The sequence below is a fragment of the Pempheris klunzingeri genome, chromosome 1 (assembly GCF_042242105.1).
Source record: "Pempheris klunzingeri isolate RE-2024b chromosome 1, fPemKlu1.hap1, whole genome shotgun sequence".
Taxonomy (NCBI): domain Eukaryota; kingdom Metazoa; phylum Chordata; class Actinopteri; order Acropomatiformes; family Pempheridae; genus Pempheris; species Pempheris klunzingeri.
Window position 1 is genome coordinate 11,902,490 of NC_092012.1, and position 27,471 is coordinate 11,929,960.

A 27,471-nucleotide genomic window follows, 5' to 3' on the forward strand; every position below is an offset into this window, starting at 1 on the left:
CCATTTCGTAAAACGCACTTAAAACAGTTAACTTGAAAAAAACAACCAGCAAAACTTACCTCAAGTGTTTCTAGGGTCATGTGCTGAGGCAGGAATCTGTTGGAGGGGTTTACCGGGAGCCTCGTGCCCCCTTTGCAGCACGAGGAGCAGTTAAATGAAACGTCGGTGGAGGTGTCCCGGGTGACTTACTGAGGCTTATAAGGGGGCAGGTGCCGTCAGAGGACCGATACGCGCGTCAGAGGAGCCAAACGTCCCTCTTAATGAGCACCTTGCATGGAAACACGTCACAGCGAAGCGGCCGATCTGACTGGAGGAGGGTGGGAGAGATTCCTCTACTCAGTAGCGAGGATGGATGGATGGATGGATGGATGGATATATTCTATTTTTTCCCCTTTAAAACCACTGAATTGCACGACGTGAATTTTAATGTCAGCGTTGCATTTTCACTCATTAAATAATCAATAATTTATGGGGGGACTTTTGCGCTTCACGTGGCTCCTGCTCTCTCAAACTCGGTGCGTAAAAGGGGCCTAATTGCGCAGCCATACTTCATGTGGCCTTTTAGCCGCTGTCACTCTCTCCCCAGCTGGTATTTTACCTTACAACCGCAATTAGCTTTGCTCCACAGAAGCACTTCTTGCGCCACCGAGGAGGATGAGGAACAGCCTCAACTGCTTTAAAGAAAACTGTGGAGCGACACGTTTATTAAAAAAAAATAACTACTTACATTTACTTTGAGTGTATTTTAAAGCAAATAGGACCTCACCTAGGCTTGTTAATACTTCATATCTTAAGCATTCTCTTCTTTTGGGCCTTACATCGACTAAAAAAAAAAAAATTGCTCCCCACCTTTGAGCAATTAGAAATCATTTAAGTGTACTGTGTCTGCCACCTTCCCTCCAGGATACATATCAATGAACTGTGTCTGCTTAATGGCCTCCACTGCCCGAAGTCGTTTAATCTGGGCAACTCCTGTCAAAACTGACAGGCATCCAATTAGGATGGATCCTGAGGAGCGGCGGAGAGATTTAATGATACAGTCTGACTTTTAAAAACCTCTGGTTATAGCGCGCACGCGCGCGCGCACACACACACACACACACACACACACACACACACACACACACACACACACACACACACACACACAGAAAGTTTAAACGCGCACAACAAAGGTGTTACTTGCTGAAGAGTAGTGAGGTGTTTGCTCATCAAGAAGAAGGCTGACAAGCTTATTTTAACTGCTAAATGCGCACAGCGCCCCCTTTTGGCGACAGAGCTGCTTCAGCACCACAGACTGAGGCCAAAACACCTGACTCAGTTGAAGATTCACATTTTTACAAAACGTTTTTACTTACTTACTTACTTACTTGTCCCAAATAATGGGGCCGCGTCTTAATGTGGGATTTCATTATTTCTTTTTCTATCTTTCAGTATGTTTATATTTTGTTCTCTTTGTGGTAACTGATTTCTCTGTATCTGCTGGTTGTTTCATTATGTCATACCATATTTATTTCTGATCTTTAGTCTATACAGAACACCGGATTTAATCAGTCTACCTTTTCAGCAAAATGCCGAACTAAACGAAGAGTTTTCTGTTCTAATAATGTCTCTTCATTCATTTAGAAAATAGTGATGAAAACATTTGTTGTTTCTGCTTGAAAAGCTCAACTGTATTTTTATTTGATTTTTTTTTTTTTGCTGTCATAACATCTTCTATGAGGCTACTGGAAAGAAAACGTCCAAAATTCACGTACAGGTGGTTATTCCTCTCTACGTTTTGTCTCTCTGCGTCTGTAGGTTTCTGCTATATTCACATCTTTACAGGTTGTTTTCTGATGATATGGTTTTTTTCCTGTACTCTGAGGCAGAAAACTCCACTCCAGTAGCACACACACACACAAAAAGCTGTCCAGTTTTATTCTGGAGGGGTTTGTTCATACATAATTCATAACCCAGTTCACCACATTTAATTCTCAAAAACATGGCAAAAAGTGTTATTTATGGCTGTTGAAAGTATTTATGGAGTGATAAATAAAGATGTCCATAAAGTTTTCTGTAAAAAAACAAACAAACTAATATGCCCACAAAATGATAAGGACACTTGAATCTGGCTTTATCCAATATTCAGATTTCTGCTCTAGAAATGCGTCCAAATTAGCCCAGATTTAATGAGATAACACCTCATTTGCATATTCAAACATATAATTTCGGAAAACTTGTAATACAAAAAAAACGTTTGTGCTAATGTAAGGAATCAGCTGAGGGAGTTTTGTGGTGATTTATGTTAGTTTCAGGTTTTACCCTAATTGGAATAATGTTGACTTGAGTGAGACTTTGACATCTGAAGGGTGACTCCGTGTAAATATGGTGCTGAAATCTAAAACATCCGGAAGGCAGCTGGAAAGGTTCTTCACTGCATGTCTGACAGATGGCTGGCACACGACCCTGACACCTATTCCAAGCCAAACACGGACGCTGAGCCTCTAACGTGTTTGTGGCCTGGTGACCTGATCCACACACACACATGTTCATTAACCATGTCGCTGTATTAACAGAAACATACAAACAACACGCAGTTAACAAAATGAACTGACGTGCTGCAGAACATCATCAGTGGAATCCTTCAAACTCCAAGAAATGAATGTTTATGCTTAATCAAATAAGTTGTTCAGGGCTCAAGGACTTTAGGTTTAATGAGCAGCTGCTGTTGGCAGCGCTCAAGATGTTAGAGAGAGGGAGAGAGAGAGAGAGAGAGATGGAGAGACAGAGAGAGAGAGGGAGAGAAACAGAGAGAGAGAGAGAGAGAGGGAGAGAAACAGAGAGAGACGGAGAGAGAGAGGGAGAGAGAGAGAGAGAAAGAGAGAGATGGAGAGAAACAGAGAGATGGAGAGAGAGAGACGGAGAGAGAGAGACAGAGAAACAGAGAGAGAGAGATGGAGAGAGAGAGACAGATACAGTGAGAGAGAGAGAGATGGAGAGAGAGACAGAGATGGGGAGAGGGAGACAGAGAGAGAGACAGACAGAGAGAGATGGAGAGAAAGAGAGAGACAGAATGAGAAACAGTGAGAGACAAAAAGAGAGAAAGACAGAGAGAGAGAGAGAGGGAGACAGTGAGAAAGGTGGAGAGACAGACAGAGAGAGAGAGGGAGAAAGAGAGATGGAGAGAGAGAGAGATGGCGAGAGACAGAGAGAGAGAGAGAGAGACAGAGAGAGATGGAGAGAGAGACAGATACAGTGAGAGAGAGAGAGAGATGGAGAGACAGACAGAGATGGAGAGAAAGAGAGAGAGACAGAGTGAGAAACAGAGAGACAGTGAGAAAGGTGGAGACAGACAGAGAGAGAAAGAGAGAGACAGCCAGACAGACAATCCACAGATTACATCAGACACATATGAAGCCACCATGAGTGCCATTATTTGCCAAATCACGAAACGACGTTAATTTTCCGCAGCATTTATTCTTTGAAAATGAACACATATAATGTAATAAACAAAATACATAGAGCTCATTTAATGATACAGTTCGTAGGAAGAATCTATCATTTGTGATGCTAAAGTGAAACTGTGCTCCTTGTTTTAAAATAGATGTCTGGAGGATACGAACCACGATCTTCTTGTTCTGAAAATATGAAGTTGGCTCAGATATGAAAGTCTCCCAGTAAATCACCGCTCTGAAATGTCTTACAGTTAAAAATAGACAATATCCTACAAAACCAGTGCGGTGTCCTTAAAGCCACCGTGAGCTGATCATTCTGGACTTGGGTGTCCCCCAGTGGTGACACAAAGAAGATGTAGATATGACTGGGCTGAAATAACACGTCACACATTTGACTGGAAATCTCTCCTAGCAACAAACACATTACGTATTATTCAGTTATAATAACATTGTTGAACTTTCTCCACATGATGTGTATGTGTGAGGTTTTCTCCGGTCGCTAAATCTGTTGAGTTGATCACAACTCAAACAACTAAATTCCAAAAACTACAAAAACAAACAAAAAAAAATAATAAAGCTAAGAATTGTTTTATCCAATCCCTAAACGCTCTGGTGATACATTCAACAGTTAATATTTTAAACCATTTGCTGTATAGTGTTGTATAGCACAGTCCTGAACCATCAAAGAGACGCCCATTAGTAATCTTACCCTGGTACTGTCTATAACATGATATAGTGATGTAGTCTATAGTCTGTGGTCAGGTCTGTGTCGAGTGCTATTGTGTTACAAGGCGTTCTGCAATGTGTGATATCTGTTGTACTAACATGGAGTTTACAGATGAGACATTTACGAGCAATGTACCACGCAGTATATAAAATAAAACACTATTATTTGAAAGATTTTATCACACTTTTTTTGTCACTTAAGTCATTTTTGCCTTGAAACTTCTCCGAAACGTCTCTCGCTCGCTATGAAGCCGGGCTGAGGTGACGGCGCTCGACAAAAACAAGCACACACGCGGATAAGAAGAGGCTTTTAATGCAAGCTTTCAGTCAGAGGACGATCAAAGGCTTGCATTAAAAACTTTGTGCAGACTGAGCAGATGTTTTTTTTTTTTTCTTGTCTGCCTTTGAATCACTGGAGTAAATTGTAAGAAGCATTTTATTTGATTACATTTTGTTTTCTTTGAGCATTGAAATAAGGCAAAGATAAAAAAAAAAAAAGAAGAAAAACACTAGCTGAAAAATAGTGTAAAGACTTGATTTTTAAGCAAATTTTGCAGGCTAATAAACTTGACATTCACTGTGTGACGATCATTTTATCTCTCGTTACAGCTTAGCTATACATATATCTATATATCTATCTATATATATATATATATATAGATATACAGATATGTGTGTCCACTTATGCCACATTATGTACAACAAAATCTACCTGGTCCTGGAAAACTTTTAATCTTCAATACACAAAATATATTTTCACAGCTACCCGAAAAAGAGCAACATTAATAAAACGCGAGCGGAGCTGCATGAAGTGTTAGCTGCAGTAAAGGCGTAGCGACGGTTGTTTTTAATGTGACAGTGAGACGGCCCTTATGCGAGTTCGATGTGCACTGGAATGCGTGGAAAGATTTTTAGGTTTTTGTCAAACAAAAAGAAAAAAAAAAAAAAGTGCCTCAGCTGAAGAAGTTAACTGAACTGTTGTAATGTTTCACACACAAACGATAACGTATCTACACGAGTCCTGAGAGACATAAAAAAAGAAGAAAGGAAAATGGAGCATTTGGCATTTTTCAGAGGTGGAAATTATTTCCAAAGTACCTTCTTTACAGGTTGCTTGAGTGCAGCTTTAGTTTATCATGATCCAATTGAGGCAAATATCATAGAAATAATCATACAAATTAAAATACAACTTTCCAAAGCTGAATTTCTAAGTTTAAACTCATAACTCTTGCATGGAAAGATAAGAAATTCACTGTCTTAAAGTTGCCAGTGGATGCATTTTAACTATTATCACTGGTACCAGAGAATCAAATTATGTCCTAATTTATCAGTTGAACCACACACATCCAAGAACCATCTAAACACCGCATTAAAAACACTCCTGTCCCATGGTACCTCTGAAAACAGGGTCAACCCATCTTTCATGAAAGACTTCCATGGATGCCGCTGCGTCTGACGTGTCCGTCCTCATGCCCTCACGTTCTCATTGCTTTGATTTGATCTGGAGAAATACGAGGAGAGCAGCTGGTCAGCGAAATACAACCAACATGCCGAGCAGGTGGATCAACAGCAGAGAAGTGGACCAAGCAGCAGGAGCAGGTTGACAAAGTGAGAGGAGCTATTGACCTTTCAAGCCTCAAAAGTTCAGCATTTGATTCTCAAGAGTAAGACTGCAGGTGGAGTATTTCTTTATGAGCTTGATCGTGGGCGACAGCATCGGCCTTACTGGGGCACCGTTGATTCAATAGAGCAAAAAGGCTGTAGCTAATGATGGAAGAAAGCTTCCAGGGGTTTTTAAGACATCCTGTACTGTTAATTCAGAATAAGCCTGCGGCTCACGAAGCTACTTTAAAAGGATAACTCTGGTATTTTTAAAACCTAGGCCCTATTTTTTTTTACATATTTGGGGTTTGAAATGACTGGTAGATAGAAAAACAATTTGGAACTGGTCCACTAAATGACCTCCACCAGCAGCCAAGGACTGGCAGCAAACAGGCAGTAAAAATCATTTGGGGCAACTGCGGCTGATCAAAGTACGACCAGTAAAAGTGCTTGTTTCTGTCACTGACAGGCTCAGATTGTGAGAACATTACAAAGAAGATCCCTACATAGATATAGATTTTTGTTTGACCAGAATCAGCCGTCCTATCGCTCTATTCAAACCCTCGCAGAACACAGGAGTGGCTGGTCTGCTGCTGCCTCAATGGGCTTGATTAGTTGTGGTATCGTGTGTTATACAAATAGTGTGTTGGATCTGAACTAACTGAGTCACACATTAACATTAATAAACTAATTGTACAGGAGTAGACCAGAAACTCCCATGTAAAAATTTTTGTCAATGGAGTCTGGTGGCTTTGAACTGAGCAATACAACAGCTGTTTCTTTTTAAAGAAGAAGGATCTCACAGGTCTGTCTCTGTCTGTAATGTTGTCAGACACTTTGAAAAACAATCGGAGTCTCAGGCGTTTGCCCCAAAGGGTTAGATTACAGCCATTGTGGCTCGTTTGTCGCCTGTTCTCGGCATTCTGGATGTTTGTACCTACCGGTTTTTTTCAAACCCCAAATATGTAAAAACAGGGCAAAAAATACCAGAGTTATCCTTTAAGGCTAAAGTCACAATAACACAGTAAACACAGTAAGGAGTTTCCTTAATACAGTCCTCTACAGCTATGCAGTAACACAATAAATAACACAACATTCAAAAAACAGCCAGTACTCACTGCATAATTTGATCTATGGAAGGATTTGAACGAGAGCGTTAAACGTGATAAGAAGAAAAGGAGATGATGTTGATGGAGTGGAACAAACTACACTTTTCAGGTTAATACAGACTTGTGTGCAGTGTATCATCTAGTCATACACAGAAACAAACATATGGTCCATGCTGATGTGGAGAAAAACAAAGACTTTTTCCGATTCTACACATTTACAGAATTAACCAGGAAAATCCAAATTATTGCTTAAAATTAGGACAAAAAAATGCTCTGGAAATATAAACTTATCCTTGGATACACCTCAACTACACCATCCGAGAATAAACAAATGAGCCAATTGATGAGCGCATACATAGTGTGCACAACTGACTCCTGCTAACTGACAGCGTTTTTGGTGTTATACAACTAATGTAAGTCCATAACACAGGAGAACTAATTCAGGCCACATTTTCATTTATTAACAACAGACCCACGAGTGCATTGCCGTCATTATATCCACAGGTAAACTTTACATGCTCGCCCAGCAAAGACGACTTAACATAAGTGGCAGGCGTTTCATTCCTGCTACTCTACTCCTACAGACGCAAACGCAACGTTTCTTATGTTATATGGAAGTTGATTCTTTTTCAGCTGACTGTATGAAGTGTAGATAAAAGGTGATTTGACGTAGACAGCTCACAGACAGCTCACACACCAACCCTCACGTTCACTCATATGAACTCTCCTCGTACCTTGTAACCAGTCGACTCCCTCCTGTAAACCCTCTCCTTTCAGAGCATCGGTGGCACTGGAACATAAACGCGTCATATTAGAAACAAAAAAAAAATTCTTTAAGTGAAAGCTTTGACACCTTACCAGATTTATTGTTAAAGTTACAAATTACACCCTGATTTTGTCTCTATTTGTTCGTATTATATCTCATTCTTCAAGGTCAGTGTTTATATTTGGATTTGCTATTATAAGAAGTATATTTTGCTGCTGTGGGTTATAGATATCATTTCATCAAGTTACCATAGAAAGTATGTTATTTTTTTCATGTTTCGATTTATCCATCTGCACCAAATCACACAGTGTTATAGGTATTATGTACACAAACATCTTGGTGGTGAGCAGTGTGCACTACTGCTACATCACATGTGTTTAAAGCACACGCTCAAGTATGCGTGTAAACACAGAGGAGGTATCGGTTGAATATTCATTATTATTTCACAGCAGATTAAATGTTTGTGTGTGATAACCATACCACTGTTTTCTCAATGGCTCCGGCATGCATGTATACTGGTTAGGTAGTGGTAAGTGTGCATGTATGTTCATACCAGATGTGCCAGGGTTTGTCTTTGATGTTCTCCAAACAGAGCAGCTGTGACACCTTGACTGAGGAAAGAGCATCCCTGACATCCATCTTGTTAGCAAAGAACAGGATGGGAATCCTCCTGTGTTTAATATCTGCAGTGAGAGAGAGCGGGATGATGTTGGAAAGTTAGAGTTAGTGTCAGCTCTACTAATAAGAAATAATATTGGGGGGAAAAAACATTATAAAATATGCCTAAACAAACTGTGTGCTCATTTTTCAAATCGCCTATCTTGGCACAGTACAGATTTTAGACTAAAAAATAGCCAGACGAAGAGACACACCAGCTCCATGGTTAACAGGGCAGAGATTTAATGATTCAAAAATCCTATTAAATGTACATGAACATACCAGGATGGTTTAGTAATGTGTCCAGCTCTTCTTTGGCTACTACCATCCTCAGTTTGTCTGCACTGTCAATGACAAATATGATAGCCTGGCCTTCCCTGAGAAACACAAAGAGATCACAGGAATTGATGCATTATTGTATATGAACAGCAAATAGAAGTGGTGTTTCTTTGGTAGCACACTCACTTGTAATAGTGTTCCCAAAGGTTTCTGTATCTGCCTTGACCGGACATGTCAAACACTGTGAAGGAAAGACTACGAGAGAAACCTTTCATAAGTTCAAATAACATTTAAATCACATCATATATCTGACCTGTTCCACATTTCTATGAATTTACATGCAACTATGAGAAGATAATATAACATTTATTGGATTACAGATTCTATTCTATCATTTCTAGATTAACAGATACCTGGATGTCTTGAACTTCTCTATGCTGAAGCCAATGGTTGGCACAATGTCTTGCGCCTGGGCCTGAAAGACAATTGTAGTATGCTGTAAATTAAAACCTTAACAAAGTGCACAAGTAAGCAACATGTAAGTTAACCACAGTCGAGGGATCTGTAGATAATTATAGGAAACTCATTTAGAAACGTACTATAATGCTACCTTGGTGCTTTGCAACATTGCTGTACAAATCACTGGGGCAGACTTACATTAGAGGGCTTGAGGTGGTTGATGACGGTGGTTTTTCCACTGTTGTCCAGACCAAGACAGAGCACGTTCACCTCCTTCCTCAACCCCAGCCATCCTGCCAACTTGTCAAACAGCCCCATTGACTAACCAGCAACCATCAGCTGCCTGTCTGACCTGCAAGAAAAAGGCCATAAATACGGAATCAGTTGGAAGGTAACAGCATGTCTCTCTACTGGAGCAGATACCAGAAGCATAGTGGTGCACTGTGCACCCAATGCAGCCTCATCACCACCATAAACACATTCATTATGGCGTACAACTTACTTGTACAGCTTTGAGTCAAGCCTGATGGTCATGTCCCACAACTGTTAATGTTAGCTATACTCCACGAAAACTACAACAGCACTGTTGCAATTCTCTAAAGATATTGCATTTAAGGAACTATTGACACTCCAATTTGTGAATTTCCTTCCTTACAATTAAACTTAAACGGGTTATTATTTTCATTGAGGGCATCAGGAGGCAACAGCTCCAGCAAAGACTCGACTATTTAAGCTAGTTCACACCACAAACTCTCCTGAAAAGACTCGCCTATTTCAATTTAACGTCAACAGAGGACTTTGGTGCTCATTAGCTACAGAGCAGAGGCCCGTGGCAGCTATCAAATAAACAGCATTATCTGGAGGACTTTTATTCGCTCACCGTAGCTTAAGCTAACATGCTTAGTGAGATCTGACCAGGTTCTAACGTAATTAACGTTCGCTAACAGCTATTTAGTTAATCTCTTGTTGTTAGTGCCGCTAGCTAGTCTTAGCTAACCCCTTAGCCGCTGATTACCTCTGCTTGCTGGGTTAACATTGCCAGTATCAAACCTTAAGACAGCTCTTTTGCAGCACTTGATATCGCCCGTTTTTACCAGACATCGTGAAATAATCGCGTTTAAGCTAAAACATAACGTTGCTATCTATCTTGACGTTTAAAGCGTGTAGGTAACGTGTGGCTAACACGCTAGCTCGCTACGTTAGCTCGTCTTATCCTTTCCCGGACTGTTTTGTAGACGTGGGTTTTACCTGTAATTCAGCCGCGGGATCTTGCGTCCAGGATGCAGTTAACTCTCCCTTAAACTAGCTCATTAAATAAGCAGGTTCAAACCAGCGTCTCATTCATTTCTCTGTGCCTCTCTCATGCTCACCAGCTAACAGGGACAGAGTTATTTACACCGTGTTGCCGGGAGACCAGAGCGCTGACTCCAGCCTGCCACCTGCAGGCCAGACAAGGCTGCGCCGTCTGCTGCTGCAGTCCTGCAAAAGCGATGTGGTTGTAATGTTTAACTATATTTGATAGATCACATGGCACAATAATGGCAGTGTCAGAGACATCCATATAAGACTCCTAATCAGTGCACTTACAGTTACAGTGATGGGGTGCATAAAATGCACTGCTGCATACTGGTAGAGTACACCTTCCAAAAGAGAGGTCAAGCAGCATAAAACGAAACAAATGAAAAAATAAATGCAAAAGGCTGTTCAGACTAATTAAATTAAAATGGAAAAAATTATAATTTTCACGTGCATTAAACTTTACCCTATAGTAAATCCATTCCTCTATTATTTTACTTATTTACCTCCTGTTTTTTTCTGTTTTAATCCTTTATCTACATTTGTGCATTCATTAGTAAATGCATGCCATCCCTATGGAAAATTAAAGTTAATCGTAGACACTAAGTTCAAAAACATATGCCTTTGTAAAAAAAAAAAAAAGTGTACTACATGTAATCTAAGAAAAAAGTGTAAACCACATATCATAGATCTGTAGATGCACATCTATCAGTGCTGTACGCCTTTCACCCATTGTCTGTTTGACAAACTCACCTGACAATTCTTCATGTCCAGAAAACGTGTCAGTCTCTTGAGTGACAATTGAGAAGACAAGTGTGTTTGAGAGAACCTGCATCCATGGATACCTGTGTATGTGTGAATATGTGCATGAGCAATTAACAGAGAGAGAGAGAGAGAGAGAGAGAGAGAGAGAGAGAGAGAGAGAGAGAGAGAGAGAGAGAGAGAGAGAGAGAGAGAGAGAGAGAGAGAGAGAGAGAGAGAGAGAGAGAGAGAGAGAGAGAGAGAGAGAGAGAGAGCGAGCTAGATGTGCACGCCCTGGGATGGTTAAAGTCTAAGAGAAAACTAAGTATTAAAATAGGGTTGTTTATTAAGGAACAGACATACTGAATAAAACATACAACTTTCACAAGACTTTTTGTACAAGACATACTGCATTATCATGAGGATAGAGCGTACATTTCTATAAAATCTTTAGACATTCAGCGGTCTTCATTTCAAAAAACATGATTGTATTTTACCATTCTGTCAATCTTTATTTCTGGTGAGTTGTTTCATTAACCAGCTGCAAAGCTTGTTGTTGTTAAAATCACATACTGTACCACACGACCTTCTATCCTATCCACGTCTTCTCTATTCATTGAGGTATCAGACTTGAGACCATTCAAAGTCAATAGAAACCATTGGATTGTCACTTGGAAAGAGAAGAGGTATTGGTGAACACTTGAATAGACACTAGAGAAAAGAAGTCCTAAATTCAAGTGAATGCTAGTATTTGCTGAGATAATAAAGAGACCGCATTTGGCCAACGCTGACAGAGGTTGGTTGTTGTGGAGGCTGTATTGATAATGATCCAAAAGATGACGAGTGTGTATTAAATAGACCGCGTGTGGTCTAGCGGCGGACCGCTCCCGCATGAGCAGCGTGTGGTACCTGCTACACCTAACAGTCTGGTGTTTGTGCAATTGGTTGAATGATGATGCCAAGGAACTCTGGTTTGCTTCCAGCTCAGTGTGCGCGCGCACAGTCCGTCTTTGTGCAGTGGTCTCACACTTGGAAGCCGCTCTGTTGGATGTGGTGAAGCTGCAGGCGGAGAGACTGTATGCTGCTTATGATTCTCCTCTGGTGACCAATCAAACAGATCCCGATGCGCCTGATGTCGCTGAAGGATAGAAGATTTACACAGCTGATGAGCAGCAGACCCATGGGTGCATCGTAATTAACAGGCAATAAGGACAGGAGATAGTTATATAGATAATATTATAGCATCATCGAATTAAAAGAAACAGTTAAAAAAGAAGTTAAAAGAAGTCTACATGAGACTGCACTGATATTTTCGGGGCTAAGTTTAATAGTGGAATCAATTTCACAACAATTTCACTACTTTTCTGTTCCTTTGATGCTGCGCTGTTTCCTCTGAGTGTGCTTTTTGATACAGTGGCTGCACTCTGTGTAATTTGGCTTCACTCACTCTATACTCATGGTTGAAATGGAATCCAGTGTTGTGTATCCGGCTGCAAGGAAGTTGTTCTTATACTGGCTCATTTTGATGGAGTCCAGCCAGTCCCCGATAGAGATGAAAAGAGGGTAGTCTGGCATGTCCTCTGGAGAGTCGGGGAAACTGAGATGATGAGCAGACAAGTGTACAAAGGAATACAATAAGATGAGTTAGCATAATGTTGAGCTGAGCAACGAATATTCTTTGAACGAACGACAAATTGTGCGAACGCTGCATCGCTACCAATCATTTCCCGACGCATCCATTAACCTGCCTTAAAAAAAAAAAAAACTCTGGTATGAAAATCAACTTGCAGGTACTTAAGACAATGAATAATCAATCATAGTTAATAATGCAGCTTTCTTGATTTTTTTCCCCAAAAGTACTAATGATCATCATAGACTGTATAAAAGAAGTGCACTTAGCTCCTGAGTGTGAAAAGTGAAACCAATGTTGAAGTGCCTTAAACTGCATTCTTTCTAATGGCCAGCAGGGGGCGACTCTATAGGCTGCAAAAAGATGTCCAAATGAATGGAAGTCTATGAAAAAACGCCTTAACTTCTCACTTCACTCTCACCTCAGTAAACACTTTCCTAATGAGTTTATGGTCTCAGCTGCTAGTTTGGAGTCTTCTTCAACACAGCATGATGTACATTTTAGTCCCATTGAGAGGAAAATAGACGATAATGTGGTATTGTTATGATTTAGGGCGCGAGTATCTTGTGACTAACCAATCAGAGGTGATCTTCATGGAGCGAACGCCACTTCCAGCTCCGGAAAACTAAGATGGCGACGCCCATGAAGCCAAACTCAAGGCTTCAAAACGGCTGCCCAAAAACCACCACGTCACGGTGGCTACGTCCACTTCTAATATACAGTATATGATGGTGGTACAGGAGAATACCATTTTAACACTCTCTTATTAAAGATGTCCATATTTATATATAAGTATAGCTGACAAATATTATATTTTGAAACTTCTCATAAGCACCTGAATGCACCAACAAGTACATGTCTTTCAGTCTCTTCTTTTAATTGCATTGCCAGGCAGTCTGATCGCAGTTATTATGAATAACTATTCACTGTGTGTCTGTGCAAGATGATTATCACACCCTGGTGAAATTGATTTTATTTTTTTACTACCTTCCAGGTAGTCATTGCTTTCAAACATTATGCTTTAGAGAGTATTCTGAGCTTTACGCGACGTATAGTCAGTGGGCTAAAACACTCAAAACCCACTAGTGTTTTCCTTTCATGGACTGATACTTACCTCTGCACGTCATTCACCAGAGCGAGCAGACTGCTGGGGTTTATTATGAGTTTGTCCAAGAAAGAGAGCACGTTGTTGAAGCGTGGGCGCTGGCTGGACTCCTTCTGCCAGCAGTGCAGCATCAGCTGGTGCAGCGTCACGGGGCAGCCCATTGGTGCTGGGAGACGGTAGCCTTCTTCAATTGACAAAATGACCTGAGAGGAACAACAATACGTTCAATGCAAATGACAAATGCAACAAAATGTTTATGCTGATTATGCTTTAGTGGTTCTGGAGTTATGAGGTGAGCAGCTTACATCTTGATTGGACATCTCCCAGTAGGGCCTCTCGCCATATGACATCACTTCCCACATGACAATGCCATAACTCCATACATCACTAGCAGTAGAAAATTTTCCATAAGCAATAGCCTCCGGTGCTGTCCAGCGTATTGGTATCTTTCCTCCCTGACACGAAAAAGTAACAAAGAAGAAGCTTGTTACAGAGATATGCAACATTTCTAATAATAACTGATATCCTGCTGTAACCGTTAGATCCACACTCACTGTAGCAGTGTAGGCTGCTTCAGTGTCATCTTCAAGGATTCTGGACATGCCGAAATCAGACACCTTACACACCAAGTTTTCATCCACCAAGATGTTGCGAGCGGCTAAGTCTCTGTGAACGTAACCCATTTCTGAAAGATAGGTCATGCCAACTGAGATGCCGCGCAACATGCCAACCAGCTGGAGCACTGTGAACTGGCCGTCGCGTGTCTGGAAAGAGAGAGAGGAAAAATATGATGCATGGAGGAACGAGGTTTCCTCAGGAAACGGGCTGTGCAACTGCGAATGAGCATCCCTCTCACCCGCAGGAAAGAATCGAGCGCTCCATTTTCCATGTACTCGACCACTATCATTACTGGTCTGCCTGAGGGACAGAATGAGTGGCATGAACTGTAACTGATGCTGAAGAGAAGAACATTCATTCAAAAACACTCACACACCCACACATCCACACAGATACATGTATAGAGCTTACTCTTGGTGACCACTCCCTCCAGCCTGATGATGTTGGGGTTGTTAAACTGTCCCATGATTGAAGCCTCACGCAAAAAGTCTCGCCTCTGCTGTTCCATACAGCCGCCTTTAAGTGTCTTTATCGCCACGGCGATGTCCATCCTTCCAGGTGCGCGCAGCCAACCACTACACACTTCTCCAAATTCACCTGTCAAAACGACAGAATCAGAAATAAGGATGCATTGTCTCTCTCATATTACACTTATTCCAAGTAGTATTTCAAGCAACATACTGTAACTGAACTGCATGAAATAATAAAAAATTTACCTGAAGTTGAAGCAAAGAAAAATGCAAAAACAATGTGGCTTCAAACTGCCGGTCCCTCGTCATTTTAAACATCTATAAGTAAACACTTCCTCCACTAGATGGAGCCTATGTTACAGAAACTAGACAAGCAGGATGCACTTGCATGATTACTCGTGGGCTCAATAGCAGATACAATCTGTTCAATTTAATGAACTATCAAACATTACTATTCACAGTCAGCAGCACTGGCTTTGCTCCTCTAAGGTGCAACATGATAAATTACTTTAAGATCAGCTTGCTATGAGTGACTATAAAACATTTTATCTTGAACTTTATGAGGTCTCTTATAAAATCTCTATCACACGTACTGAACAACCGTCACCGGGACATTTTTACTATATGCCTGTGCAGTGCTACAGATGAATTTAGGAAATACTACCCAGATTAAGGTAATGGTAATCACTAATCTACACCCTCTATCTAGTTGACAGTCGTGCTGCATTGTAATTTACGTACGTACCTGCCATGAATACAGAAAACCCATGTGCAGCGTACAGTATGAGTTAATGCTTGTGTGTATTTGTTTACATGCAGTATCGACATGTGTGTCCTTTTCACCTGCACCAATCACTCTCTCGATGCATATGTATGAGGGGTCTATCTCTCTGGCGAATTCCTCCACAGCCTGAGTGGGGTCTTCATACGTGTCTGGATCCACATAGGTCTTTATCCCAGAGAATGGGACTGGAAGAGAAGAAGCGCGACATACAGAACGCAATATTGCAATATTTGCATATTCCCATAATGCAATCCCCATACAATTTGCAGCAATATAGTTGAGGAAAGATGAAAGTAACAGGGTGACTATGGACACAGCATACTCCCAAACACACTGACAATCTGCAGAACCGTCCACGGTGAACACTGTTGGCAGTGTTAGCTCTACTTATAGTGGATCAATAATGGAAACATGGGATATGCGCATTGGTAGCTAGACACAGAAGACTTACATCAGAATTCTAATTCAGAGATGGAAAACATCAGCACTGATGTGCACATCACATGCATAAATTCAGATCAGATTATCTGTGCATCCCTTTGTACATACAAGAGGTGGACATACACAATGCAATGATGTGTTACAGAGCACTTTTTTGTAGCCCTAAAACCCCAAAGTTGAGTTGGCAGTTTTGAAATAATTTAAAATACTTTTCTTAAACACCTTGATTCATGTAGGAAATTAAGTCTTACACGGTACATTTTGCTTTCCAACATGTCGACATCCTTACCCATTAGTTCTTGTGTGTGTTTTGTGAACCACACTGTGGCCATTTTCTTAATTTATTCCAAATGCAGTGTGAAAATGTGAATATTTTGCCTGGATAAAGACATTATCTTTGGACAACAGCCCTCCAGTAAATTCTGATATACTGAAGCATATAGAGTTCAACTTTTGTTGAGACTTTGCCAGAGAAGTTGATTCTTGCTTCAACTAAATGAGGCAATAATTAATGTATTTGGTTCTATTATGCTGCACTGTCTTTTAGTTTCTTTGTCTAGGGGATGGAGAAAATGAGCTCGGAAAATGCCCCAGAGCAGAGCATAAAGACATTGCAGGCAGCCAGGCTTCTGCATCCTCCCCGCTTGCTGAGGCTGGGGACGCCTGCTGCAGTAAGCACCAAGCATGATGACTGGCACAAATGATAAGTTGAAGCAGCCCCTGGTACACCTCGAGCAGATGAGCTGGGGACTAAATGTACTTTATAGCTGTGTCAGCTCATATTGTAGGGGGTTGAAGGCTTCGTCTGAGATACATTCCAGTTCGGAGTCTACACTCTACCTCTGTCTCCAGGGTGTCTCAGCTCAGCTCCATAATACAACAAACCTTCTCTACCAGTTTGTTGAGCCTGCTGGCATCCCCTGTCTGGGTGATGCCTTCACTGCACACAACAGCAAAAAAAACAAACAAGAAAAGACTCTGGGCAAGTATTATAGCTATTCCAATCATTTTCATAATATTTAAAGATAAATGCACAGTGGTATCGGGAAGACTGTTATCATTCTTTGTCATGTGCTGCAAGTAAAAGTAGCGAGAATTAAAAAAGCAAAAAAAGCGTGACTAGTGACTGCAGTAAATCTCTATCCAACTCTCTGTAAACTGGAGGAAAGGACACAGCGTGAAGACACACTTGCACACAAACAGGCAGGCAATGGGTTCGTCTTCTTGCACAGACACAACATGTGGGTTGGTATGTCAGCATGTCACAACATTTTTATTCACAGTCCCTTCATGTTCTTGGATCAATCAGAGATTTCGGAATTAAGCCCACGGATGGGAGAGCGGTTGGATTTGTCTCAGGAGCCTCTGCAGGTTTCAGATCGAATCCTACAAGAGCTCTCACTGAACTGTCTTAGTAAATTACAGGACACCACTTTGTTGCCCAAGAATGATACGCTTCCCCAGTGGGCTAATCAATAACCCTGTTTTTATCTGTAATTGTAGCACCACACTTGGGTCAATCCTGTAATTCTTAAAACGGAACAGCGGTTATCCTAGGGTTGCCACAATCCAATAACGGGTGTATGAGATACCACGAGTGGTGGAAGGCGAGAAAAAAAAGAAAAGAAAAAGATTTAGTGCCAAAAAAAAAGGGCTCGTCTGTGTAATTCTGACAAAAGTTTCTATGAGTTGGAAGTTTAGAGCACGAGTTGACTTTTTTTTTGTCTACAAGCTAACGTTAGCCTAGCGCTCTTACCTAGTCAGCCATAACGAGCCACACATCAAATTGACTCCATCAACCAGGTAAGTGGATGTGGCTAATAACACAGCGAGATGTAAAGTCTGTTTGAATTACAGTCAGGTCTCGAAAACTATAACTTAAACAGAATATATGAACATTCATATAGTAAATTCTACTAAAAACGGCATAAAAAATTGTGACTGTGATCACTCCATGTATTACTTGTGTTACTTGGGAGTTGGCACATGTCAGTTGTTAAAGCATGCTTGTGTACCAGTCTGAAAACCCGCGGAAGTAATTATGAGCAAAACACACACACACACACATACACACAGACACAATAAAGAAGCATTATGTTCAGTACCGTGTCCACTGTGGAAGCGAGTCCTCCTCTTCTCCTCTGACTTCATCCTGGCTTTAATGTACCCCTGGCACCTGTACAGATGAAACAGCGTGCCAAAGTCAGAATCATCTTCCTCACCACATAAAACACCCCTGTACATTTCAGACCTTTTCCTTGCCGCCTTCTGTCATTCTGCTAATAACCCTCTCAGCGTTTTGTGCTCAAAAACGAGGTGAATTGGCATTATCACTGGGAAACAAGTACGGCATCTAACAGATTTACTGCCCTCATGACAAAAAGTGGAAATGTGCACATTTGTCCTGGCGGCTGAAACAGCCTAAAAACTGTTGAAATAGACTTTTGCCTGTAATGTCACATCAATCTTTTGGTATCTTTGATGTCTCTAGTGGGGGAAAAAAAAAGCCATTTTCCCATTTTCTATTACCCATTCTTTTGGAGCAATTTTTGTTCTTGCCTTTATGTAGTTATTTTTATTTTCTTCCATTTCCTCACATTTGTCCTATTCAGAGTCCCACAAATTCAAAGCTTTCAAGGTTCAGTCCCCATAGAGAGGCAGAGCTGGGACAAAAGTATCAATCAAACACTAGTATTAAACGAAAAGAACAATTTGCACCCTCCATATAAAAACCATAAGGACTGCTCTCCTATAATGTCATCATCAGATTAAAATGTGCTAATACTCTGCAACTTTTGGCTTCAAGTGTTCAAGTGTTTATTTGTATGAAAACAGTTGAGCTAGTTTTAAGAAAACTTCTTAAACCTCTTTGCTACTCTTTCTGCTGGTCTTCTTACTTTGTGTCTCTTATTGATCCTTTGTTTGTTTACTTGTCTGTCTGTGTGTGTGTGTGTGGTGCTCTAGTGTACTCCAGCTGTCAATTTAGTTGTACACCAGCAACGCATTTTCTCATCAAGCTGTTGCAGTATATATATCCCGGCTCTTTACTGCGCTCTGATTGTTTAGTTTGTCAATGTGGTACTAAAGCTATGTCCATGTTTCAGTGTTCAAATTCAGTAATTCTTGTATCTTACTTGATTTAGACTAACTCTGTGTTTTGTCTGTGCCTCAGGTTCACTCCCCCCCTGTGACTCCACTCTGTCTGCTTCGCCCAGCACACCTCCGGTCTGCCTGCCCTGCTCCGCCGCATCCCAGCTCTACCTTCACTCTCCAACACATCATTCACCTTAACACACTGTTTTATACTGCCAGCTAGTTTTTTTTTTTGTTCAGGTCCTGCTTTTGGGTCCAAAACTGAATGTCAACTTCATTTATATCTAGACTCAGTGAAACCTGGCTCAAAGAAAAATAGAGATAAAGCAGCTATTTTAACATTTCATGCACATATGGTGGTCTGTCTGGCTCTGTATTACCTGAGACAGTGAAATAATCATCCACATCTCTGGAGTACACTTAATGGATGGACAGTTTATTGACAGATATCTGGCTGGCTATAATATGGCTTCGCCTACTCAGTAGAACTGCTGATAATACTGTGTAATACAGGTATATTTAAGGTGAAAATGAGGTGAAAATGAGGACAAGTTCTACAGACAGTGAAAAAGACAAGAATCCAGTCCAGTATGTGTGAGAAATACTACTTGTTTCCAAAGGACATACACAGAATCATTGACATATTGAGAATATGTTGAAATATTAACTAAATATACATCTTCAGGGCATGTCTTTGGAAAGTAATATCTTATCGAATCTCATGCAAGAACCACTCCCACTAACAGATACTTTGCTTTACGCCGCACAAGTCATGAACAGACAGTCTGCCTTTCTCCACAGACAGAACAACACTTGTTTGATTTAAGAATTACAACACCTTAACCTGACAGAAATTTGATGTTTAAATTCAGGTAACATTCCTGTTAATGAAACTTAGCAACTTAGAAACCAGCAAACTGAGCAATACAAGTTGCTTTATATAGAAACTTAGGGGTGTTAATTATGCTAATGATCAAATCTTGCAAATGTGCACCTGGTCATTAATAGGAGGCATTCATCGAGTTGAAACATGCGATGACAAATTTGTGCAGTTGAGAGTTTGGTGAGCAAGCTTCACATGAAAACCAAAGAGATCTAGGATAAGAATAAATAAAGATGTTCTTGCATGAGGCCCAGTGTCTACCATACTGAATCTAGTGAGACACATTGTTCCCACTGCTGGCTTCACATATTTTTAGCATATAACGTTCGCAAACTGTGTGACCAAAGACTATCGCCTCAGCTTGTACCACAATTAGGTAAAAATCAAGACAAAATATCTACAGATTCTGGGCCATTTTTTATTGTTTATTAGTAAGTGCCGCTAATGGTAAAACCCTGTGAACCAGAAGCAGACTGAAGACATCTGTCTGCGCTAACCTGTGGAAGTTAATGGAATGGAGCAAACTGCTGGTACACGCATTACATGCTGAGTAATTAGGCAGAAAATTGGCTCAGCCATTTGGAAAATAAGAGTGTCTGCTTGGTGGCAAAAGAGAGTCCATTAACAGACTTGTGGTTGTAGTGTCACTCTGGAGATTATGAGAAGAGAAGCACAGAGGTCTCTCTCTCTCTGTGTGTGTGTGTGTGTGTGTGTTTTTTAATTCAGTACCAGAGAGAAACAGGGAGTGTCTTACCGGCCAGTGATGAGGAGGAAGAGGGTAAGGATGACCAACAGGGAGAAGCCTCCTACAGATGCTGTGACGACCACCAGAACTTGACCCTGATCAGCGATATCAGGATCTGAGGAAATTGAGACCGCAGAGTGGAAAACAGATGAGAGACCAATCAGTACCTGTTAATATTAGCATATCTCTCCCAGACTTGGTGATACGAAGCGGTTTTAATTTACTGAGCACAATGAAAGGATTAAAAACTGCATTCAGTTTCAATGTTGCTGGATTAAAAGTCTCTCAATATTTCTCACCATTGAGCACGCAATAGAAGGCATCCCCCCCCATTTTATAGTATCCTTCGGCTCACTCACGCCTCCCTCTTTGAACATATCTATAAACAATGCTACCAATTTTTTTCACGTAAAACCATGAAATCTTTAGCGTTTCCACTCGTATGTTGGATGGTCATGGTTCTATCTCTTATACACCAAACTATTATTTTAGAGGATAACTCTGGTATTTATAAACATGGGCCCTATTTTTTTAAGGTTCAAAATGACTCGTAGGCACAAAGACTTTTGGGACTGGTCCAGTAGATGGACTCCACTGAGAGCCAAGAACAGGTAGCAAACGGGCTGTGAAATAGCTGCAATGAAGTCCTTTGGGGAGTGCTTATTATTACCACAGACAGGCTTGGATTGTTATTCAACAGTGTCAGACAACATTACAGGAAGTAGCACTCCAGAGACTGACCGGTAAGATCCTTTAACCAGAAACAGCTCTTGTATTGTGCTATTCAAACTCACTAGCCTCCATTGCCAAAAACAGTAACAGATATTGCCATACAGTTTATGGTCTCTCCTGAACACAGGAGAGACCACAGACTGTATGGAGGAGGCCCATTCACTGCTGCTTTGATCGGTTCATTTGTGTTATTGTGCTTTACACAAATACTGTGCTGGATGCGAACTAACCCTTTAAAAACACCAAGGTCACACAATGACAAAAACAAACTGACTGACTGTTTCTGGTTAAACAAAAAGGATCTTAAAGGGATCCTTTCCATAATGTTGTCAGACAGTTCAAACATCAATCTGAGATTGTCAGTTGGAAAAAAAAGGACTTATTGGACATACTTTGATTGGATTGGATTTCATTGCTGCCACTGTGGTCTGTTCGCCGCCCATTCTCTGCTGCAAGTGGAAGTCATGTACTGGACCAATTCCAAAAGTTTTTGTGCCTACCAGCCATTTCAAACCCAAAATATATTCAGCCAGGTTTAAATCAGAGGAGTTATCCTATAAACTATTCTGCACTTGCCTGTGAGCAAACAACAACATATAAAACGCAATAAATGGTTTCATGGCAAAAATAAATATCTTTTCACAAGAGCTCCTTGTGATTCTACTTGGTAACTTAACAGCTTAAAGAATAAAACTTGCTTGATGGAGGTTACAAAATCATAGTAATGAGCATTTTTGCAAATCAAGTATCTGGCAACCATTGTCATTATCTTTAGCGGTGGGTCTATTTATTTCCACCAAAAACTGAGGGGGTAGCAGGAGACAGGTCAGAAATATTTCCTCATGTATCCCTGAATGGACTGATCTTTGATTAATGTGACGTCTACTGACATCAAAGTGATGATCAAAGTACAGTTTATGTCGATGAGCCCTTAAACATTTAGCTGAAGATAACTTGGCAAGTAACTTAACATTGATGGTTCAGACTTGGCCTTGAACCCCAACCGTCAGTATATAGATGTACTTGGACCAAATGCATTGGTATATGGGAGTAAGTAACTATGACCACCTACATATTTATCACCTTAAGTGTGTATCTTGTAGGAGACTGTGCATTCCCGCATATTTCATGATTAAAATCAGCAGAGCGTTATGTGTGCATCAGGAACTTACAGAGCTTATAAACATTTAAATGAATGGCTCATGCCTGATGAAGCACTGATGAGTTTCACTGATCCATAGCAAAGAATGACCATAAAATGTCTCTGGGGATTTTATAGTGTTGTTGATCAACACCGATAACTCCAAAGCTCTGACTTTAAAATTCCCTTCTTCTCCTTGTGTATTGTTTTGAAACCCAAATCCATATCCAGGGCACTTTCGACACAACTCTATCTCACTTACTGACTTAATATATCAGTGCCATTCCTCCCTAAAACACAGCAAGTGCAAACACAAACACATTTCCCTCATGCTCACTGCTCTACAGTTGTACCTTCAGCTGCAGTAGCAAACTCAAAGTTGGGGCTGTACGCTGTGTAGCCAGAGGCAGTGCGAGCCCTCACGTGGAAGACGTAGACAGTCGAGGGTCTGAGGCCTGTCACCACCACACTGGGGCTTCTGGTCCGCATTGATGAGTAACTCAGCTGCTCTTGCTCCTGGAAATACAGCGAATGCCAAATATAATAACAAAGGCAAGTTTTGGCAGGACAAATGAACATGCCATAAAACCACTGTCAAAGCAACGTTTGAACAAAATACACAAACTTCAGCCTGTTAACTAATGAGAACAGATGGTGAACAAAGCGGCGATAGCGTCACATTATGGACTCTCTACACTCACATTTGGATTGTTGTATGTTAACAATGCACATTGTTCTGAGCAGTGAATTTTATCTCTGTGCAATCACATGTGGTGCGTTTCAGAGCTAAAATAATGATACAAGCCACTGCTACCACTAAAAAAAAGTAGCAAATATGGCCTATGAACATAGTCTAAAATTTCAAAGTAACATATTTAGTATGATAAAAAGAGTTCACCTTCTCAAAGTATTTGACTTCATAGTCAACTATGTCTGATGGCGGCTGTTCCACTTCTGACCAGGAGAGGGCGATGCTGTTTTGAGAGGCCCAGTCTTTCCTCACTACACCCACCAGGGCAGGACCTGAGGAAGCAGGCGTAGAGTGTACCAAGGGTTAGCTTGCTTAAATGCCAAAGAGCACGAGTATGTCAAACAGTGATTCTTGCCATTACAGTGTGGGGATTGGGAGAAACATGAGCAAGAAAAATGGCAGGTTCGCAGCAGGATTGAGCAACCCAGAGTCACCTGTCCGAGAGGCACAGGGGAATGATGAAATGAGCGTCTCCAGACATTTATTGCTTTAGCCGCTGCAGTAAACTCTAAAGGGAATCCACTGAGTTCAGAGACACGGCTGCAAAAAACAAACTTTTAAAAGAAGATATCGAGAAAAGGTATCCGCTTTGAACAACAAGTCTCAGAACTCTAAACTGGGAAAAAAAAAAAACGTGAAATAGAGCCTGAGAAAAGTGCATGCGGTATACACAACATCTCCACTCTCCAGCTTACAGTAGACGATCTCAAGTATAACAACTTCTGAGAAATGTAACAAACTCTTTTTAAGAGGAATTGTTTCAGTATACCAGGAACACCCAAAGGGAAAGGAGGGCCAAGAAACAACCATTTTATTGTCCAGCTCCAGTGTGATGTGCAGCCTGAGAGAAACATATTTGTTAACCAAACCACTAGACCTACAGCAACTGTTTATCATGTTTGTCATTATTGCTGAATTTGGGGGAATATTTTACACAAGGCTGCTGAGGAGACACAAAATCACCTAGCAGAGATTCAAATATTTACCATCAATTATTCATAAAGCCTTCGCTTGAACAGAATATGATTTGGCAAACAAATAGATTCAGTCCCTCTGTTGTCGAGCGTGCTGTTCTTGAGATCATTGTTGGAATACAAATTCAAGTCCAGATTGATGTCTTAAACTGTCCTCGTGCTCAGAGAAGCAGATAACCTATTTCACACAGAAGGCCACAGACCGGATGGGGCATTTGAGAAAGGTGATGTGTCACTGCACTGAGTCAGACGCACTGGGGTTCAGATGGGACTTTCACATCTTGTCAAGGAGCCAAGATTTTCCAGCAGCAGCTCGGCCCAGACACGACGCTTCACAGTCCAGCAGCTCAACCATTTCGACTTGCATTAAAAAAAAAAAAAAAAACAGGGCAGAGGGGAAAAGGGTGCACACAGGGAGCAAGAGTCTGATGCTGACTCCTCGAAAAAGCACACTTGGGGTGACAAATATGTAAAATTAAGGTGCGTCTGACTTTAACATTACAATGCACAAACTCCACAACCACGGCTGTTTGAACATGCATTTCTTTATGAGCCTCAAACTCAAAACTGCATCCCGTCTGTGACAAAACCATGCCATAGTGTTTTACACTTCTTCCAGGGTTATAGGTGCGCCAATCATTAACACAGCATCACACGTGGGTTACACATGGATAGGATCTCAGTTATTGGACGGTTCTGTTGATTGTTTGTAGAGCCCGATCGCACATCCACCACATCAGCCGCGTTTATTCCACGTAACAGGTGCCCTCTCTATTCTGGTGGCAGGTGGTGCCTGAGCTTCGCAGAGCGCCTGGAGATGTTGCGGGAAAAAATCTCAAGCCTCTCAGTCTGGCTGCTCGCTGCACTTATTAATGGCTAAACAGCAGATCACCTACAAAAACATACACCACGTATTGACAGAGCACTATGGTGGAAAAGTGCACAGCCGCGGCGAAGGCAAACTACATTTAAGTTGTTTTGCAGATGTCATCTGTGCCACAGCTGGATACATTTACATTTTAACCATTATGTCCAGTGGAGTGGCCACTACAAAGTGCTCAGTATTAAATATCAGTTCCTTTAAACAAATCTGATTGATGTACGATCATTTTGCCAATACAACACGTACGCCTTAATCCTGAACAAAGGCAAATTAAAAGGTGCATAGTAGGGCTGGTCAAGAAGTTTTTTACACTGTGGAGTGATCTAACAATCATTTTCTCGATTCATTTTTGACCTAGAAAAATGCAAGTTACAGTTAGTTAAAATTACTCGTATATTCTGGCCAATGGTCCAAAACCCTGACACATTCAACTTATCCTTTTATTATACACAAAAAAAATAGCTACTGGTAATACGAGATTTTTTTTTTTTTTTTGCTTGAAAAATGACAAATGATGAATTGATTTTCAAAATAATTGCTGATTAATTTTCTGTTGATCAATTAATTGATTACATTTCCTATTGTTTCAGCTTTGGCACACAGTACTGACAGGTAGAAAAACGTGTAGTTATCCTCTGTGAAAATGGAACGGAAGCGTATGCAAGTAAAGCACTCACATAACCACCTAATCACCTAACCTGAAGAAAATTAACAACAAAACACTTATCTGTCTCATGTAAGACCAGTACAGATGTCTACAGTCTAGATCAGGTCCAAATTCCCATTTTGTCACGATGTAGATAATCTTATTATTAGTTTTACATGCTTTTAAAACCATTAAAGAATTCCTTGAATGAAATTCTGATGCATTAATAGAACCTAAATGAGTACATTTGAGACTATATGTTGTTTGAATGCATCTGTTAAAACATTTATGAACTAGCGTAGTGCCCATAAACGTCATGTTCAAATAAGCAATTGGTGATGTTTTTCTGTAGGCATCAGCGTAACTAGGGAAGATAAATATGCATAACCCACTTAGTGGATAAGAATGTTTGCAAGAAACCCATTACTAGAGGACATTTCTGTCTGCAGGATACAGTATAATGTTATGTATCTATCACCATGCACATGTGTGTGTGGCGCTGCGCTTCAATCTTTGTCAGAAAACTGCAGTTTTGTGTGTGTGGGCATTTTTGCAAAGTGAGGAAACTCTAAAAACCCTCTAAACTCTTATGCAAGAAGCTATTTTAGGTTCAAGCTAAATCAATCCACTGGTTACTGTAGATACGTACTGCTATGGATGAGTGGCTCAATGAAAACAATCATGGTCATTACAGTTCAATCACAATTCACACATGAAAGGATAATTGAGAACCTATAAGCGTTAGTCATTGGCAACATGTAAAATAGGTTAACCCTCAAGTACAGATGCTCAAACAGATAAAGAAAGGACAGTGGAGGAAGAAGAGAGAGAGAGAGAGAGAGAAAAAGAGTGAACAAGGAGAGCTGTAAAGAAATCCCATGAGGTTGCATCTCCCCAGCATCTGAGCATATAAATAGAAGTCAGCCTTATTCCCAGAGCAAGGGAGATGAAAACAGAAGAGAATACACTGGAGGAAGGGGGAAAAGAGCAAAGTAAAAAAAAAAGAAAAAAGAAGAGAAAATCTCCTGAATCAGGACACCACAAAACAGTGGGAAATGTTAACACATGGATTTAGCATGTGAGAACTTAGCGTGACCCTGAGACGTGACGAAATACAACAGAGCAGAAAGCATTTTTGGCCTAATGGAATTTGTAAATAAATGAATGAATAATAAATAGATAAGTCAACAGCCAGTAATCTCAAGTGTGAGGGGAACTCGAGGGTCATATGACCCAACATTTTCATACACTGTTAAACTGACAACACACATATGCTTAGAACACGAATTGGAAATTTGTCTGCCAAAAAGCAACAATTTAATTTTCTGCGGTATTGTCAGCCTGTGGTTTCCAGCTTGTGTTAAGAAGACAGAAGTAACATATTAGGACAAACAGCACTGAATGTGTCAAATTACTGATCGAGTACCAACAGAGCCAGACACAGCATAAAAACTATATACTATGGAGAGCCAAAGCTGTTCAACAAAAGCATCCCCCCTGAGA

General features: G+C 40.7%; 2 protein-coding genes across 2 annotated transcripts in view; both read right to left on the reverse strand.

Annotated features, from left to right (window-relative positions):
- Window positions 1–5,445: 5,445 nt before the first annotated feature.
- arl6 (ARF like GTPase 6) lies at window positions 5,446–10,451 on the reverse strand. Its single transcript, XM_070834180.1, has 8 exons — window positions 10,284–10,451; window positions 9,234–9,387; window positions 8,990–9,051; window positions 8,763–8,831; window positions 8,580–8,674; window positions 8,194–8,323; window positions 7,609–7,664; window positions 5,446–5,664 (listed from the first exon to the last, which is right to left on the reverse strand). The coding sequence occupies exons 2-8, from the start codon at window positions 9,351–9,353 to the stop codon at window positions 5,639–5,641; spliced, it is 558 nt and encodes a 185-aa protein (XP_070690281.1). The 5' UTR covers window positions 9,354–9,387; window positions 10,284–10,451; the 3' UTR covers window positions 5,446–5,638.
- Window positions 10,452–12,095: 1,644 nt separating this feature from the next.
- LOC139203095 (ephrin type-A receptor 6-like) overlaps window positions 12,096–27,471 on the reverse strand; it is a 51,461-nt gene continuing 36,085 nt past the window's right edge. Inside the window, exons 9-20 of the mRNA XM_070832763.1 lie at window positions 23,613–23,737; window positions 23,068–23,230; window positions 20,851–20,956; window positions 18,226–18,296; window positions 15,739–15,864; window positions 14,837–15,022; window positions 14,664–14,725; window positions 14,362–14,571; window positions 14,113–14,262; window positions 13,817–14,010; window positions 12,520–12,669; window positions 12,096–12,210 (exon numbers count right to left, since the gene is read on the reverse strand). Of these exons, the coding sequence (XP_070688864.1) occupies window positions 12,096–12,210; window positions 12,520–12,669; window positions 13,817–14,010; window positions 14,113–14,262; window positions 14,362–14,571; window positions 14,664–14,725; window positions 14,837–15,022; window positions 15,739–15,864; window positions 18,226–18,296; window positions 20,851–20,956; window positions 23,068–23,230; window positions 23,613–23,737 (1,658 nt within the window). The remainder of the gene's footprint in view (window positions 12,211–12,519; window positions 12,670–13,816; window positions 14,011–14,112; window positions 14,263–14,361; window positions 14,572–14,663; window positions 14,726–14,836; window positions 15,023–15,738; window positions 15,865–18,225; window positions 18,297–20,850; window positions 20,957–23,067; window positions 23,231–23,612; window positions 23,738–27,471) is intronic.

Excerpts from the sequence above, each read along its gene's own strand:
- arl6 (XM_070834180.1), bottom strand. The coding sequence starts at position 9,353 with ATGGGGCTGTTTGACAAGTTGGCAGGATGGCTGGGGTTGAGGAAGGAG. Across the intron at positions 8,675-8,762 it reads CTTTGGGAACACTATTACAA|GGAAGGCCAGGCTATCATAT; the intron begins GTGAGTGTGCTA and ends TGTGTTTCTCAG. Across the intron at positions 8,324-8,579 it reads CACATTACTAAACCATCCTG|ATATTAAACACAGGAGGATT; the intron begins GTATGTTCATGT and ends CTCTCACTGCAG.